This window comes from Schistocerca americana, chromosome 8, assembly GCF_021461395.2.
Source record: "Schistocerca americana isolate TAMUIC-IGC-003095 chromosome 8, iqSchAmer2.1, whole genome shotgun sequence".
In the NCBI taxonomy this organism is placed as follows: Eukaryota; Metazoa; Arthropoda; class Insecta; order Orthoptera; family Acrididae; genus Schistocerca; species Schistocerca americana.
The window spans coordinates 154691767-154707089 of record NC_060126.1 but is presented as its reverse complement, the minus strand read 5'-3'; the positions used below and the strand labels follow the sequence as shown (position 1 = coordinate 154707089).

The 15323-nt window shown below is 43.5% G+C and overlaps 1 protein-coding gene across 1 annotated transcript in view; it reads right to left on the bottom strand.

Moving 5' to 3' along the window:
- The window catches only part of LOC124545643 (neurotrophin 1), a 130107-nt gene that overhangs the window by 25145 nt on the left and 89639 nt on the right, over positions 1-15323 (bottom strand). Inside the window, exons 6-7 of the mRNA XM_047124589.1 lie at positions 13998-14183; positions 6486-6609 (exon numbers count right to left, since the gene is read on the bottom strand). Coding sequence (XP_046980545.1) covers positions 6486-6609; positions 13998-14183 — 310 coding nt within the window. The remainder of the gene's footprint in view (positions 1-6485; positions 6610-13997; positions 14184-15323) is intronic.

Sequence of the window (15323 nt, the reverse complement as noted above, 5' to 3'; positions counted from 1 at the left end):
AGTCGCATCGAATTTGCTAGCTCGGACGACAACAATATGAATAAAGCAATCACGTCAAGCCAATCCGATGCAACTCCGTTTCTGCCAGCTAAACAAAATCCGACTATTTCTCTCGCAGAATGTCTGGATGACATAACGACAAATTCAAATGTAGCAAGTCGATTTCCTGTATTCAAACCAGGAGGCGAACTGCACCCTATAATCTTTATAAAAGCTTTTGAAACATCATTATCTCCTAAATGGAGTAATGAAAAACGCATTCAATTTGTAATAGGACATTTAGAAGCAGAAGCTGCGGAATGGGCAGTACTGCATAGAAATGAATTCAGGGATTGGGATGATTTTGTTAAGCAGTTTAAACAAAATTATTGGTCAAGAGGAAAACAACAACACTTAACTTTAGAGTTGTTAGCCCCTCCTCCATATTCTAAACGGTGGAGAGGTTATAGGAATTATTTTGAATGGAATTTAAACCGTGCTAAATTAATTGAAAGTCATCTAATGCGAGTCCTAATTAGTGGATTACCGTATTACATAAAGGAAAGAAAAATGTTATTCTACGAATTATACAAAACCTTAATAATGGGGACGAAACAGTTAACACCCGGGGTGTGTGGTTATATTTTAACGACTTGTTGTATTGGAAAGCACAGAGGGAACACCAGAGATGGAAAATCTGCATTCCGGAAACTGTTGTGGACGAGTTAATTACTTATATTCATGAAGGTTACGGGCATTTTGGAATTCATAAATGTATTAAACATCTAATGAAGTATTATTATTTCAAAAATATGTCCCGTATTGTGAGAAGTATTATTAGGGCTTGTGAAACCTGTCAAAAGGTTAAAGTTAATAACAAATCCAAGCGTTATAAATTATATGCTGTAATTCCTCGAGGTTTGTGGGATCTACTGTCATTAGATTTTTTCGATCCTCTGCCTCGGAGTTCAGGAGGATTAACATATGTGTTTGTCGTAATGGAATGTTGGTCCAAACATGTGAAACTATATACTTTGAAACGAGCGAATACAGCAAGCGTTATACGCTGCCTCACCCGAAATTACTTTGTTAACTGGGGCATTCCTAAACGACTTATGTCTGACAACGGTAGTGCCTTTATTAGTCAAAGATTTCAAGATATGATAAGACAATATGGAATCAAACATATCTTAATTTCGAAATATCACCCTCAAAGTAATTTAGTAGAAAGAGTCATGAAAGAATTAGGACGATTATGTAGAACTTATTGTGCACATAAACATACTCGGTGGGCCAAACTAATGCCTGAATTCGAAAAGATATTAAATGAATTGCCTCACCTAACGACGGGATTATCACCTATAGAAATTTTAGGTAAACGAATTATAGGTGAGCCTTTACTAGCTGCTTTACCTTGGCCACCAGTAAATGAGATCCAACAATGTATCCCAGACGAAAAAGTTTGCGAACAGATTGTAAAAAATGCCGAACGGAGAATTAAAAGTTATAATCAACAGGCTATAGAACCCTCATTTCAGGTAGGAGATCTTGTGTTAGTACGATCTCATCCTAAAAGTTCTAAGATCGGTAAGGAATGTAGAAAATTCTTCTTGATCTTTGAAGGTCCATATGTTGTACATAAGATTGTACATCCCAAAGCATTACTTCTTATGGAACCTTCATCAGGTGTAATTAAAGGATTATATAGTGTTGATCAAATGAAACCCTTCATTCCTAAATAAGTTAATATTTAGTATATGTTACTCACGGAAGAGCGTTCATAGTTTATTCATGTGAAGTTTTTCGTGATAGTTACGTATTATTTTAAAGAATAGAACAGAAAGCTTAAACAAGTGTTCTACAATAATCTACTGGTACTTAAAAAGAGGAAGATAACCAAAAGGGGGATTTATATGGAGGAAATTTTGCTCTTAGGTCTAAAGGAATTTTGCGTATTTTAAATTTACTCGGATAGTAGGAACCAAAGGGGGATGGTTAATAGTTTTAGGGACCATGGGCGTCCAGAGCTGTATGGCTCACGAGAACATAGCAGAGTGCCTTTAATAGAGGTTTGTAATAGTGTTAATATAGAACACACCAAACGGGGCTCTCTCGCTTGTTTCTCCTAAATAAATGGCCATTACCCAACAAGGTGTCCGAAGGTAAAGAGAGCCGTGCCGAGATTCTAAAGAAAGTTTTGCTTGATTTCTTCTTGACCTCAGGCATAAATAAGGCATTAGGGAAGAGAATGACGTAAAGTAAATAGTACTATTAGTTATTGTGAGAAACTTATTAGTAATATACATTCTTGAAAAGAATAACTCTAGTAAATAAATGAAACTGGAACTAATCTATCACAATTTGAACGCTCTGTCCTAATGTACAACGTTAAAGAACGTACTAAATTAGTATTTATTAGCAACTATTAACTGAAGAGGAGCAATCTCCCTATATTCGGTTACGAATTACCATAAGAGCACAATTAAGAGTAAATGACAGTCACAACGATATCGTATTAAAAGGATTAAATCTATCTAATAGCAAGAACTCTAGGTTACGTAAAATGTGAGGAAAATGTATTAACAGTTAAATATTGTATATTGAACAGTTTTAATTCCGGTTAAAACCTGACAAACTGAGCTTGTGGGTGGGGTATGTAGTGGGACGAAATTAAGCGTCACCCATCCACCAAAGTCAGCCCAGTTTGCAGGTGACTATAAGTTTAATTTAGTTTTGTTTATGTGTTTTCTTATTATTTGTAATAAGTGTGAATTATCTAAAAGTTTGTATTTTTTTATGTGTTTCATGTACGGAGAGGTCGGCGCAACGAGCGGGGACAGCATCTTCGTTGCCGCGACCAGAGAGGAAATTGCTGGCCGCTATACGTCGCGGGTCGACAGCCAAGGAGCAACAGAAGATCCTGGAACCGAGTTGTTGCGTCGTGCTTCTAAAAATTAAAAATGAAGTTTTATACTCTTTTTGTACAACAATGACATCATGTAGATCTTAATCTTATTGAAATGTTAGTCACTGTCTGTCAACGCTCAAGTTCACATCTGTATGTGTAGGAAGCTAATAAAATAGTGTATGTTACTAAAGGTGAAACACGTGTCTTGAAGATTTATTTATGAAGAATTGTGTGAACGGATTAATAATATATTTGACAAGATTAGTAATTCTTACGTCGTTCACCGAAACTTTGAGTCTAAAAAGTTTATTTAATGTGTGATTCTGATATCGATCAGATCAAGATAACGTGTGTCGATATAATTTTCTGAGGAGAAACAAACGAAATTTAAATTCGGAAAAGTTACAAAAACCAATTGGCCCAAGTGATGTAATTCTTTGCACACGACTCAACTGATGTTTTACAGTTTCGTTCAAGAACCATTCTATGACAATTTAAAAGAATATGAACCATTTTTGAAGTGGGTTGTAACTGACGTAGGTGACGAAGTCTGCACATGGTCATATAACAAACGAAAACCTAATAAAACGTCGTTACACCACACTGTGTCTATGTGCCTGTGGTTCTGTCAGTGTGATCATGTGATGTATCTGACCCCAGGAATGTGTCAATAAAGTTTCCCCTTCCTGGGACAATGAATTCACGGTGTTCTTATTTCAATTTCCAGGAGTGTATTTTCAAATGGTAACACCCCGTTTTTATTGCAGATTCGCATTCTACGGCACAAAATAGGTACAGTTTTCTTAAACCATTATTTTCCATTGGGGATACGTGGTGCTGCAATCACAAAATATCTAGTATGCTTCTTTTTACAATTAAGAACCGACACATTTGGTTTCAGACTTGATTTACGATGTAAATGTAAACCTTTGTATTCTAAAGTTTTATATTAATGTCCTAAATTTACTTTAATATGCCAAATTTGATTGTGCAGTGCAGTATAGTTAGCTTAGTTAGCTTTTCCAATATCTAGTTAGAAACTGCGATTAGCGTGATCCAGGTCGGCCGGAGTGGCCGTGCGGTTCTGGGCGCTACACTCTGGAACAGAGCGACCACTACGGTCGCAGGTTCGAATCCTGCCTCGGGCATGGATGTGTGTGATGTCCTTAGGTTAGTTAGGTTTAATTAGTTCTAAGTTCTAGGCGACTGATGACCTCAGAAGGTAAGTCGCATAGTGCTCAGAGCCATTTTTAGCGTGATCCAGGAACAACAACTTGGCTGACAGTTTTCTGTTCCCATTGGGGTGTCGATATCGGTGAGTTCCCTTGCCTCTCACAATTGGGGGCTTGATTTTGGTGGGTATCCATGGCATGTGCGTGTGTCGCTATCACTTCATGAAGTTTACCTTATTGCAGTGGTTGTGGTTTGTATTCTGCCAATAGCTGCTCATTGTCCAGCGCGAGAATTATGGCAGTTTTATGGAAACACACACATAAATCAGCCCCTGTGATTGCGGGTTTCGAGGCCACCAAAAGCAACCATTTGGGTGGCTTAGGGGCTCACCGCAATCAAACCTGACGGGAACAGAAAATTACGTTACCATACAAGTAGCTTATTTGCCAGAGAAGTCAGTGTGTAACCATTTTATATACCCTGTAGAATCACATTTGCCACACTCTCGTAACGTTTGAACATCAGTATCAACCGATAAAAGTCAAACGCTTACATTTACGCAGTAAATGAACTGTAGAATAAAATTCGTCGGTTCTTAATTGCAAAAACAGGCACACTGATACTTGTCTGTTATAGAGCCTTCTACCACGAATGGGAAAAAATGATTTGAATAAACCATACGTACTTTTTGGCGGTAGAATCCGAATATGAAGTAAAAATATGGAATTCTCATTTGATAATACAAAGTTGAACCTGCCCATGCAGAAGAGATGGTTAGGATGTGGCTAATTGTAGCTCAGGTAAATGTCCCTTTTACTAACACCAACTTTTCACCTGTAACATTTTTTTTGTACGGAACAACCTTTAGTTGGCTCATGTTAAAACAGACAGCATATACGTATATGCATTAATTCTAACCAGATAGCCACACTATGAGCTGTTCACATCGCTAACACCTTCACAGCGAATCGATGGCGGTTACTGTTCTGCTGAAATTGTACGTTAAGGTGAGATGTGAATTTTATTTAGCTCCATATGAAAGTGATATTAAACGTGCAGCTTAACAGGGACAGTCTTGAAAAACGAAGTTGGACGTTCTCATCGTCTGTGAAAGGCAAATACATCCCACTGCTATTATTCGAAACAGAGACGTCTGAAACGAGCGCCAAATGTGATTGCAATTTAGCGAAATTTGTTCGAAATAATACAGTAACAGCAATAAAATATCCTCATTCAGCTTATTCGAAGTGCCTCTCATATACAGGTGAGGAGACGGCGTGAAGTAACGGAATATTATATGGTAGGATGTAAAAACTTACTGATGACTCGGCGAGAAAGAAGCGAAAACGTCAGTGGCAGCATCAGGCTTGTTTCTTTTGCGTAAAACTACCTACATGACGTTTTGGCGTCGATCGCAAATACATCTTTGTGCTACCAACCATCCACTACCATTGTGAAGATCGATTTTGTTGAAACTTTTCATAGCGTAAGGGTACAGTTCAACGTCAAAAACCTTTCACGTGCTAATACACTAAGACACATAGCCCCTCAGCCTAGCAAGTAGCAAGCATAACAAGATTCAGAATTACCTCGAAATGAAAAAATAGATGGCCTTAAAAATTGAGCCCGTGTTACTTTTCAAGATGCTTCCCTTTCCTTGACACACAATCGCAGCATCGATCGTAGAGGCTCTTGTACGCCTTTCCAAAAGCTTAGACGGAAATGCCGTCCCATTCCCCTGAATCGACTGAAGAACCTCAAAATTTACCCTCTTGAGAGCAGGTATGAGTATGGGGAAGAACATGAAGTCTGCTAGAGGAGTAAACCAAGAATATAGAGGATGTTCAGGTATCCCAATTTTGTCATATAACTGACGCACAATAATTCTACTGTGGCCCAGGAAACAGTGATGAAGAATAAACATGCAAATCTCGTTCATCGAAACTGATTTTTGCCAAACTCTTCTAAAAATAGCTGATTAATAATATCAGTCACAGCTGCGATTTAAATGAGGCGATTACTGGTTTCGATCCTTATCGGCTATCTATTGATGTTTACAGTTTTGTTACAGTGCTATGCGAACACGGCTGAACTTTAAAATTTAGTAATGTTAACGCGCTTCGTTTGTTCGAGTATAGAAGCCACTTTTTCCTCGTGCAAAAATTATATCCTAGTCCTTACTGAACCGACTGGGTATGTAACAGTTGCGCGTATAATCTGCCTGATGTCATGTAGTTTAACATCGTTGACTGTGCTTTCAAAAAAACTCCATTTGAGCTTGTAATTGTTGGAGTGATAACATCTTGAAAATCTGAGGTTAGCAACCTGAAAAGCCTACATAGTCTCGCACCCGTACGTGCTACGTGCCATAGTAAAAGGCATGACTAGATGATGTGTTTTTCGAAGAAAAGCTATCGCTAGGTACCTTGAAGATGTCCATGTGGAGTCCCCGCTCGTTGTCCCAGGTGAGCAAGCGGTGGTAGTTGTACACTTGCTGGCAGCGCGACTCCACGTTGTCCGGCAACAGGCCGCAGCTCTCACGAGGCTTTCTGTCAATCACAACAACACACCTCGTCAACAATGGATGCAGCTGCTATGTGAAAGGTATTCTGTTTCTTGACACAAAGCACTTATCACGTCTCGCACTCTTCTCCCTACGCATCTACCCGCCTTGAGCAAAACAACAATAGATTTCTTGTCTTTTCATCACCCACACATGTTTTAGCGTTGTTTAACCATCTCAAGGGGGGGGGGGGGGTAGGACGTCAAACGAGCCGACTTGGAGCAGGAGAGGCATCGCAGGATATTTTAATTTCCAGTGTCTATACTTTTACAAATAAATTCATACAACTTTGTCAGCATCACCAGGAAGGATTCAGGATTCACATCCATTGCAGTGGAAGTTGGAAAACATAACAAAATAATTTTTTTCGCGTGCGAAATTTCATCATTTATTCAGTTACTAATGGCTGCAATTGTTGCTATAGTTACGCTTTTCTTCATAAGCTTGAGAGATTCTTCGAGGAATTTTGCACAGCATACATACCATACTCGCAGGTGTATGAAACTCCAGAATCTATTTAATTTATGAAAAACTCACAACGGGGACTAAATGTCCCACCGCCGCACCTTCACCTGTCCATGTTAGGCAAAATCTTTCTGCCTGACACATGTAGCACTATCACCGTCAGAGGGTGGTACGGGACTACAAGTCCCACCGCCACACCTCCAAAGTGAATTGCAGTGACGCAGTCACTGCCCTGTGGAAATTTACTGCCTCACCAACACAGTTAGACCGGAATAGACCGGTGATGCTGTATTGTAACATATCACCCCGGACTACAAGTCCATTAAAAAAAAAAAAAAAAAAAAAAAACACACCCACACCCACACACACACACACACACACTATACTATAATTTACGGGAATTCTGTTACTTGTGCGTAGTCGGGCGTACGGGACTACAAGTCCCACCGCCACACCTTCACCTGCCCATGGCCCATGTTAGGCAAAATTTTTCTGCCTGACTCATGTAGCACTATCACCGTCAGAGGGTGGTACGGGACTACAAGTCCCACCGCCACACCTCCAAAGCGAATTGCAGTGACGGAGTCACCGCCCTGTGGAAATTTACTGCCTCACCAACACAGTTAGACCGCAATAGACCGGTGACGCTGTATTGTAACATATCACCCCGGACTACAAGTCCATTTAAAATAAAAAAAAAAAAAGAACTGTTATATTTTAAACTTCATGTTTAGAAAAAACACAAATTTTATAGTTAATTACCTTAATTTTTACCACAGTTTTTAATAGATTTGGAAAATTCTAGAGTTTCATACACCTTTAAGTATGGTTTGTATGCTATGCAAAATTCATCGAAGAATCTCTCTTACTTATGAAGAAAAGTGTACCTTTAACAACAAATGCTGCCATTAGTAAGTGAAAAAAATGATGAAATTTCACATGTAAAAAAAATTACTTCGTTATGTTTTCGAACTTCCACTGCAATGAGTGTGAATTCTGAATCCTTCCTCGTCATGCTGACAGAGTTTTATGAATTCATTTCTAAAAGTATAGACAGTGGAAATTAAAATGTCCTGTGGTGCCTCTCCTGCTGCAAGTCGGCCCGTTTGACGTCCTGCCCCCCCCCCCCCCCCCCCCCCTTTGTGGATTTGTCTTTCTGTCGAACAACTCGTAAATGTTGCTTGAAAATAGGTGTGGTTTTGAAAGTGTGATTATTATACTAAAAAACTCACACATTAATTGCGTATACTATTGTTTATACCGCTGTGTCTTCAAACATACAGGGTGTTTCAAAAATGACCGGTATATTTGAAACGGCAATAAAAACTAAACGAGCAGCGATAGAAATACACCGTTTGTTGCAATATGCTTGGGACAACAGTACATTTTCAGGCGGACAAACTTTCGACATTACAGTAGTTACACTTTTCAACAACAGATGGCGCTGCAAGTGATGTGAAAGATATACACTCCTGGAAATTGAAATAAGAACACCTTGAATTCATTGTCCCAGGAAGGGGAAACATTATTGACACATTCCTGGGGTCAGATACATCACATGATCACACTGACAGAACCACAGGCACATAGACACAGGCAACAGAGCATGCACAATGTCGGCACTAGTACAGTGTATATCCACCTTTCGCAGCAATGCAGGCTGCTATTCTCCCATGGAGACGATCGTAGAGATGCTGGATGTAGTCCTGTGGAACGGCTTGCCATGCCATTTCCACCTGGCGCCTCAGTTGGACCAGCGTTCGTGCTGACGTGCAGACCGCGTGAGACGACGCTTCATCCAGTCCCAAACATGCTCAATGGGGGACAGATCCGGAGATCTTGCTGGCCAGGGTAGTTGACTTACACCTTCTAGAGCACGTTGGGTGGCACGGGATACATGCGGACGTGCATTGTCCTGTTGGAACAGCAAGTTCCCTTGCCGGTCTAGGAATGGTAGAACGATGGGTTCGATGACGGTTTGGATGTACCGTGCACTATTCAGTGTCCCCTCGACGATCACCAGTGGTGTACGGCCAGTGTAGGAGATCGCTCCCCACACCATGATGCCGGGTGTTGGCCCTGTGTGCCTCGGTCGTATGCAGTCCTGATTGTGGCGCTCACCTGCACGGCGCCAAACACGCATACGACCATCATTGGCACCAAGGCAGAAGCGACTCTCATCGCTGAAGACGACACGTCTCCATTCATCTCTCCATTCACGCCTGTCGCGACACCACTGGAGGCGGGCTGCACGATGTTGGGGCGTGAGCGGAAGACGGCCTAACGGTGTGCGGGACCGTAGCCCAGCTTCATGGAGACGGTTGCGAATGGTCCTCGCCGATACCCCAGGAGCAACAGTGTCCCTAATTTGCTGGGAAGTGGCGGTGCGGTCCCCTACGGCACTGCGTAGGATCCTACGGTCTTGGCGTGCATCCGTGCATCGCTGCGGTCAGGTCCCTGGTCGACGGGCACGTGCCCCTGCCGCCGACCACTGGCGACAACATCGATGTACTGTGGAGACCTCACGCCCCACGTGTTGAGCAATTCGGCGGTACGTCCACCCGGCCTCCCGCATGCCCACTATACGCCCTCGCTCAAAGTCCGTCAACTGCACATACGGTTCACGTCCACGCTGTCGCGGCATGCTACCAGTGTTACAGACTGCCATGGAGCTCCGTATGCCACGGCAAACTGGCTGACACTGACGGCGGCGTTGCACAAATGCTGCTCAGCTAGCGCCATTCGACGGCCGACACCGCGGTTCCTGGTGTGTCCGCTGTGCCGTGCGTGTGATAATTGCTTGTACAGCCCTCTCGCAGTGTCCGGAGCAAGTATGGTGGGTCTGACACACCGGTGTCAATGTGTTCTTTTTTCCATTTCCAGGAGTGTAGAAGACAACGCAGTCTGTGGGTGCGCCATTCTGTACGTCGTCTTTCTGCTGTAAGCGTGTGCTGTTCACAACGTGCAAGTGTGCTGTAGACAACATGGTTTATTCCTTAGAACAGAGGATTTTTCTGGTGTTGGAATTCCACCGCCTAGAACACAGTGTTGTTGCAACAAGACGAAGTTTTCAACGTAGGTTTAATGTAACCAAAGGACCGAAAAGCGATACAGTAAAGGATCTGTTTGAAAAATTTCAACGGACTGGGAACGTGACGGATGAACGTGCTGGAAAGGTAGGGCGACCGCGTACGGCAACCACAGAGGGCAACGCGCAGCTAGTGCAGCAGGTGATCCAACAGCGGCCTCGGGTTTCCGTTCGCCGTGTTGCAGCTGCGGTCCAAATGACGCCAACGTCCACGTATCGTCTCATGCGCCAGAGTTTACACCTCTATCCATACAAAATTCAAATGCGGCAACCCCTCAGCGCCGCTACCATTGCTGCACGAGAGACATTCGCTAACGATATAGTGCACAGGATTGATGACGGCGATATGCATGTGGGCAGCATTTGGTTTACTGACGAAGCTTATTTTTACCTGGACGGCTTCGTCAATAAACAGATCTGGCGCATATGGGGAACCGAAAAGCCCCATGTTGCAGTCCCATCGTCCCTGCATCCTCAAAAAGTACTGGTCTGGGCCGCCATTTCTTCCAAAGGAATCATTGGCCCATTTTTCAGATCCGAAACGATTACTGCATCACGCTATCTGGACATTCTTCGTGAATTTGTGGCGGTACAAACTGCCTTAGACGACACTGCGAACACCTCGTGGTTTATGCAAGATGGTGCCCGGCCACATCGCACGGCCGACGTCTTTAATTTCCTGAATGAATATTTCGATGATTGTGTGATTGCTTTGGGCTATCCGAAACATACAGGAGGCGGCGTGGATTGGCCTCCCTATTCGCCAGACATGAACCCCTGTGACTTCTTTCTGTGGGGACACTTGAAAGACCAGGTGTACCGCCAGAATCCAGAAACAATTGAACAGCTGAAGCAGTACATCTCATCTGCATGTGAAGCCATTCCGCCAGACACGTTGTCAAAGGTTTCGGGTAATTTCATTCAGAGACTACGCCATATTATTGCTACGCATGGTGGATATGTGGAAAATATCGTACTATAGAGTTTCCCAGACCGCAGCGCCATCTGTTGTTGAAAATTGTAACTACTGTAATTTCGAAAGTTTGCCTGCCTGAAAATGTACTGTTGTCCCAAGCATATTGCAACAAACGGTGTATTTCTATCGCTGCTCGTTTAGTTTGTATTGCCGTTTCAAATATACCGGTCATTTTTGAAACACCCTGTACATTCATGTAGAAAAACAATTAAGTGTGATTCTCTAATGATGAAATTTTTACTAAACATTCTTATTGTTAAGGCAAACACAGACACAAAAAGGAAGCTTTCATGAAAAAGCCCAAGATGAATGAATGCTTACGTTTTTGATGGTTTTTATGTTATACTGATGTCTATTTAGAGGGTTTGTTATGGATCATATCTCTGCTGCGACACCTTATTCAGCTGTTACCGAAGCCGAAACCATTAAGTCACTTTTTATTTCATCGTCATTAGTGAAAGACTTGCCTGTTGCTCTTATCCCGAGCATAAGCACTCACCACTGACGTAGCAAAACCTGCCGATGACCCCCTTATCTGCAGTCCCTGGTTACATTAAGATATCGGGAGTTTATAGATATACATACAATAAGGTGACGGCGACCAATGATCCTGTCTTTCAGTGCGAATGCCCACCATGCCCGATGTGGGCTACGAGCAAGGGGTTCATGGGTAGGTGCTAGTGACTCAGTGACTAACAGGCTGGGAATTTGGGTCGGAAGGAACCGCGCTCGGATAGCCGAAGCGGTTAATGCGATCCCTCTTAAAGCGGAAAATTGGGGTTCGAGACCAGGGCCGGCATAAATGTTCACAAAGTAACCTCTGGCGTGCCACAGGGGAGTGTTATGGGACCATTGCTTTTCACAATATACATACATAAATGACCTAGTAGATAGTGTCGGCAGTTCCATGCGGCTTTTCGCGGATGATGCTGTAGTATACAGAGAAGTTGCAGCATTAGGAAATTGCAACGAAATGCAGGAATATCTGCCTTTTTGGTGCAGGGAGTGGCAACTGACACTTAACATCGACAAATGTAATGTATTGCGAATGCATAGAAAGAAGGATCCTTTATTGTATGATTGTGTGATAGCAGAACAAACACTGGTAGCAGTTACTTCTGTAAAACATCTGGGAGTTTGCGTACGGAATTATTTGAAGTGGAATGATCATAAAAAATTAGTTTTTTTTGTATTAATTGTTGGTAAGACGGGTGCGATGTTGAGATTCATTGAGAGACTCCTTAGAAAACGTAGCCCATCAACAAAGCAGGTAACTTACAAAACACTCGTTCGACCTATACTTGAGTATTGCTCATCAGTGTGGGATCCGTACCAGGTCGGGTTGACAGAGGAGATAGAGAAGATCAAAAGAAGAGCGGCGCGTTTCGTCACAGGGTTATTTGGTAAGCGTGATAGTGTAACGGAGATGTTCAGCAAACTCGAGTGGCAGACTCTGCAAGAGAGGCGCTCTGCATCGCGGTGTAGCTTGCTGTCCAGGTTTCTAGAGGGTGCGTTTCTGGATGAGGTATCGAATATATTGCTTCCCCCTACTTATACCTTCCGAGGAGATCACGAGTGTAAAATTAGAGAGATTCGAGCGCGCACGGAGGCTTTCCGGCAGTCGTTCTTCCCGCGAACCATACGCGACTGGAACAGGAAAGGGAGGTAGTGACAGTGGCACGTAAAGTGCCCTCCTCCTCACACCGTTGGGTGGATTGCGGAGTATAAATGCAGATGTAGATGTAGATACCTTTCATTGCCCAAACGCGGCGAAAGTCATTAAAGGCTTTGAACGATTAGTTATACCACAGTTGTATTGAACACGGTGTCTGATCATTCGGACGTGCATTGAGTTGTGGAATGCAACAGGATTTAAGTGGTATGTCTATTTGTTTGGCATGTGCTGCCGCTGAATAGGATCCTTTGTACAACCCTGACGGTTGCGTATCGTTTTCGAGGAGGTTATTACTGTGGTGAGTGTTTAGTATTCTCACGCTGCAATTTGGAAGATAGGTTTCTGTCAGAAACGTAGAATGACCCATTGAAAAAATTTTGGCAACATCTCCACAGCCTTTATTCAAAAGTAGAAAATATGGACTTTAATTACACATACATCTCGGACAAACACACAAATGTTCATCAACTGCGAAAGATGTACTGGTGGACGCACAATATGGTCAGTCTCTGGCTACAGTAATGTTTCACAGGCGACGACAGTGCGGGTCAAAATGTTTACCCACAGCAGCTATGACTGTCAGTTGCTTTTCATCATACGAATGGCTGCTATGGTAACCCAGTTCTCATCTTCATCTCTGTCAGTGCGAAGTCAAACTTAATTTGACGACAAGCAACGGCCCACTGAATCATTGCTTTTATGTAACTGCTTCCCATTAATACCGCAGTCAGTTTCAACATCATAAGCATAATAAATTATTACGTAGCTCTGCTGTTTGTCGTGCAATTAAATTCAACCTGTGACTGATGAAAAGTGACGTAGATGGAAGTTAGAAATGGGTTACAGTTGCACTCTTACGAGTGGATAGGGGTAGTCGGCAGGTATAACAGTGTTGGAAAAGATTTCACCACGAAATATCGTTGCCTGCGAGACCCCATCGTCGTCGGGGACTGCGGGCTCCTTTTCTGCGTCGGCCAGTTCATCTGTTGCGACTGATAAATCTGTATCCAAGGGAGATGCTATACGTGGAGCTAATGCCAAATTTACTTCAGTTGGTGCCACGTAATAAGATGTTGACTGTACCGTACATACAAAAATGATACTATGGTTCGACGTATTGCAGTTAGATCAAGGAGTGACGTCAGCAACTGCGCTCGGCCGGCTACTCACAGGCAGAGGTCGAGGCGCAGCGTCTGGGTGTACTCGCCCACGTTGACGACGAACTTCCACTGGCCGCTGGTGGCGCGAGCCCGCCGCGGCCTGGCCAGCTGCGTGCGAGACGCACACAGCGACGCCGTGCCGGACTCCGAAGTCTGCGATGACGTCAGCGCCGCAGCCAAGGGTGAATCCGGCCGTCTGAAATCAGCACACGTCGAATGGCATGGTCATATCACATAGCGATGTTTATTACACTACTGCCAACACCATGCCAAAGTCATGGGTATATCGAATTCCAAATTAATGGACGGTTTCACAAGTACATATTTTCACCAATTTTAGACGCAAGCACGCTCGTCGGCCACTGAAAGAAAATTTGGCGGGAATAAAAATACACTCATGCTCATAAATTAGGGATAATTGCAGAATGTGGTGTCACACAACGTGTCACTACACAAAACTGGCGCTAATAGCACAGGCCCATAGGGAACACATACGAAACAGATCTGTAAGTCCACGAAATTGCTGATAAGTTGAGAAAAGCGTCAGAAACGCATGTGCGACAAAACGTCACTGTTTCCTGCGCATGTACCCTGGCATCAATATGGGATATGATCACCATGTACACGTACACAGGCCGCGCAACGGGTTGGCGGATCGGGTGGTCCAGCAGCTGCTGGGGTATAGCCTCCCATTCTTGCACCAGTGCCTGTCGTAAGGGTTTGAAGACGTGCAGCGATACGTCGACCGAGAGCATCTCAGACGTGCTCGATGGGGTTTAGGTCTGGAGAACAGGCAGACCACTCCATTAACCCGATTCTTTCTGTTTCAAGGTATTCCTCCACGATGGCAGCTCTGTGGGGCCGTGCGTTATCATCCCTCAGGAGGAACATGGGACCCACTGCACCCCTGAAAATGCGGACATACTGGTGCAAAACGACTTCCCTATACACCTGACCTGATACAGTTCTTCTGTCAAAGACATACAGGGATGTACGTGCACCAATCATAATCCCACCCCACACCATCAAAACACGACCATACAGGTCCCTTTCAAGGATATTAAGGGGTTGGTATCTGGTTCCTGGTTCACGCCAGATGAAAACCCGGCGAGAATCACTGTTCGGAATATACCTGCACTCGTCCTTGAACATCACTTGGGACCACTGTTCCAATGACAATGTACTGTGTGCTTGACACCAGGCTTTACGGGCTCTCCTGTGACCTGGGGTCAGTGGAATGCACCTTGCAGGTCTCCTGGCGAATAAACCATGTCTGTTCAGCCGTCTGTAGACTGTGTGTCTGTTCCAGTGACTGCAGTAAGGTCCCGAGCAATGC